We start from the raw sequence: 3,628 nt of genomic DNA, 5'->3' as shown, positions 1-3,628 counted from the left end.
CAAGTGGTAGAGCGCTAGCCTTGAGCTGAAGAGCTGAGGGACAGCGCCCAGGCCCAGAGTTCAGGCTCCACAACCGGACCCAAAAAAAAAACCAAAAACCAATATATGGAATTTTTCTTTTTTTGTATGAGTTAACTGAAAGATATAAGCAAATACTGTAAAACTGTATAGAAACGAATGTTCCTGAAATCATAAAACTATATTTAAATCTTGGGTTAAGGGAGGAAGTGTTAGATTAAGAGACGATTAGGACATGGAAAGTAATAGAAGTGATAGAAGGTGGAGGTGAAAGGTTTGATCAGGAGGGCACAAATCACCAGGCTGAGCTCTCTCCCACATATTTTGAGGCGCTATAATTAAATCAAGTTTCCTTTCAGGACCATTCTGATAGGCCCAGTGCTATTTCAGAGCCACTTGATATCTGCTCACTGAGTGTATTTATGATTCCTATGTCCTGGGAGAGAGGTTTCTTCAAGAAATGATCAAAGATGTAAGACTACGGAGCTTCTGAGATGCTTATCACATGCAAGTGTCCAGAAGTAGGCCCAGAGAGGAAAATGGAACCCCTATGCCCCTTCCTGGGGAGCCACTCCCCATGCCTCTCTTCTGACTTGTTCCCTCTGCAGTCCCTTTCTCACAAGTCAGTATAGGTTTTCAAAAAGATTTTAATACAACAGGCTAATTTTAGCAGTATTAAACACTTTATTGAAACCAATGCAACATAGCAAGGCCAAAAATACACAAGAACATCTAGAATATTTTATCTAGAATACAGAAAGTAAAATGTGGAATTAAAACGACAAATATAACTGATCTAGAAGTTATATTAGACAAGACAAAAATATTTTCATTTTGAGAAACAATCCCTGGTCAAATACCATATCCTCAAATTCCAGTCTGTTTCTAAGAATATACTTCTTAAGCTAGAAAGAGGAAAATTCCTTTGATTAGATGGATCATCCAGCAATTTTTGCAGCCAGACATGTAGCTCATGCCTATAATCTTAACTACTTAGGATGATAAGACCTAAGGATGATAGTTCAAAGCCAGGCTGAGCAGGAAAGTCTGTGAGACTCCAGAAAAAAAAAGCCAGAAGTGGAACTGTGGCTCAAGTGGTAGAGTGCCAGCCTTGCATAAAAGAGCTAAGGGACAGTGCCCAGGCCCTGAGTTCATACACCCCTACAGGAACACACACACAGACACACACACATAAAACATAGTCTTGATACTAAAGTTAGGCATTGCTTTCATGTGGCTAGTGCCTTAGTCTGAGAAAAAAAAACTAATAATTGACCAAAATGGGTTTCCCTTAAATACTTAGAATAAGTCATTCTTTGCTAGACACTTCAGAGGACTACCTAAGTTGTTTACTTGTATAAGAATTATGATAGTAATTTTTACTCCTTGAGTTTAGGGTCTGGATGCTTTTTTGTTATATTTTTATTGACTTTGTTGGGTTAAGAAAATTTTCTTTATATGACAAACTGACTTTATATTACATCTACCTTTCCTAGGAATCGCATTTTTATTGATGGATGCTAAAGAATGTATTATGTCAGCTGAAGAAATATTTCTAAACAAAATTGAGAAGTTTATTAGTCTTCACCGAAATAGTTTTTTGGTTCTGTCTGCTACACTCCATGGGCCTCCGGAATGGGAACTGATGTTTAGGATTCAGCAGAGGTAGGGAAGAATAGCACTATGGACTTATTTTTCATATTATGGTTATTTGTTTTCAATTATTTTAGGTTTTATTTTGCTAGAAGGTAAACATAATATAAGCTTTCATATTTAATGAAACACAGTTATTCTGTGAATCAGGATGGCTAGAGTTCATGTTGATTTATGGGCCTCTCCTGTTAAGACCAAATGAAATGAATACTTTTTCTGTCATTTAAGCGCCATAGACATCTCAGATCTCTAAAGCATAATGCAGGGCATGAATGATTAAACATACAACTAATAAAAATGTTTTTAAAAGAAAAATGATCTGTATAACAATTTTTTTTCAGATTCCTGGGAAGTAACTTACGGATCCTTCCAGTACACAACATAGTAAATGCTATTAATATTATGTGTACTATAGCTAAGGTAAGTCACTGGGGAAAAGTCATTCATACACAAATATTTGTTTCTTACTTCAAGATGTATAAACTCTTAGCAGGATTGTCAAATATCCTGTTTCTGTTTACTCCAGAGAAGTTATGTTTTATGCATGTAACACTCCCAAGCCTGAACTCAATCTCTCAAGAGTTCTTAATTTAGCTATCCATTTGCTTGTGACCAAAAGAACTTTCACCAATTACATGATTGTGCTGGCCCTTTTCCTTCAAATTCTGAAGTATAAACATTGCTCAGATTGCAGTCATGAGCCATCTGGGCATAAACATTTTATGGAATGTTCTTCACTAGTTTTTGACTTTTTATTCAGGCTTATCTTCCTTTGTGCCCAGACACCCCAACTCTCCTAGGCAGAGTTAGGTGTTCTTTATTCTACCCTTGGAACATGTCCTGTTGAAGCATTTAGAATGCCATTCTACCTTTTTGGCTTACACGTTTGAAATTCCTTGAAGATGGAGAACAGGTGTTTTCCTCTCCATACTCTAGCATGCACATACTTCTTAGCATATAGACGTCAAAGAGATATGTGCTGAATAAAGGGTTTTTTTAAATGTGATTCTGAAAAAAAATTGTTTCTGTGAATAATGCTATGTTTATATCTTCTTATAGACTACCTCTAAACCAAACATAGACACCATCTGCTATAGAATGATAACAACTAAAGCTTACATCATAGAGCAAAGCCCTGTTTGGAAAACACTTCAAAAGATAAAACTGAGTAGCGATTCAATTAGCCCAAACTAAATGTTAGTGATTCAATTAGCCCAATTATAAATGTTTTCTTTTGGAAAAATATTAAAGTTGTCTGTTATTGTTCAGATATGTGTTTAAAATGTTTATATTAAATAACATGTACAAGTAAAAGTGATTTTAGGAGTTCTGTCTGGTAATTCTTTTAATATTTAGAAAATAATTGGTACAGGAACTGGGGGAAAATAGCACTTGCCTAGCACACTCCCCAACACAGAAAAAATAAAAAAGGGAGAAAAGAAAATAATTGGTACATGCATATAAAATTCATGTAGTTTCTTTATTTTTGGGGGGGGGTCAGTCGGGGCTTGAACTGAACTCTGGGCCTGGGTGCTATCCCTCAGCTCTTCAGCTCAAAGCTAGTGCTCTACCACTTGAACCACAGCGCCACTTCTGGTTTTCTGGTGGTTTATTGGAGATAACAGTCTCACAGACTTTCCTGCCTGGATGGCTTTTAACCGGATGGCTTTTAACCGAGACCCTCAGGTCTCAGCCTCCTGAGTAGCTAGGATTATAGGCATGAGCCACCAGCGCCCAGCTCATTTAGTTTCTTTCTTTCCTTTTTTTTGGGGGGGAGGTCCGGTCGTGGGGCCTGAACTCTGGGCCTGGGCGCTGTCCCTCAGCTCAAGGCCAGCGCTCTACCACTTGAGCCACAGTGCCACTTCCGGCTTTTTTTCTTTTTGCTTATGTGGTGCTGAGGAATCGAACCCAGGGCCTCATGCATGCAAGGCAAGCACTCTACCACTGAGCCACCTTC

General features: G+C 38.0%; 1 protein-coding gene across 1 annotated transcript; it reads left to right on the top strand.

Moving 5' to 3' along the window:
- Nucleotides 1–1,492: 1,492 nt before the first annotated feature.
- LOC106002072 (chromosome unknown open reading frame, human C1orf146) lies at nt 1,493–3,012 on the top strand (the record flags this gene model as incomplete). Its single annotated transcript, XM_013036996.1, has 3 exons — nt 1,493–1,683; nt 2,013–2,091; nt 2,731–3,012. Coding segments are annotated over 3 exons (405 nt in total), but the record flags the coding sequence as incomplete, so codon positions are not given.
- Between the last annotated feature and the right edge of the window lie 616 nt (nt 3,013–3,628).

The sequence above is a fragment of the Dipodomys ordii genome, unplaced genomic scaffold (genome assembly GCF_000151885.1).
Source record: "Dipodomys ordii isolate 6190 unplaced genomic scaffold, Dord_2.0 Scaffold2767, whole genome shotgun sequence".
NCBI classification, from domain to species: Eukaryota; Metazoa; Chordata; class Mammalia; order Rodentia; family Heteromyidae; genus Dipodomys; species Dipodomys ordii.
This window is presented reverse-complemented; position numbering and strand designations above follow the sequence as displayed.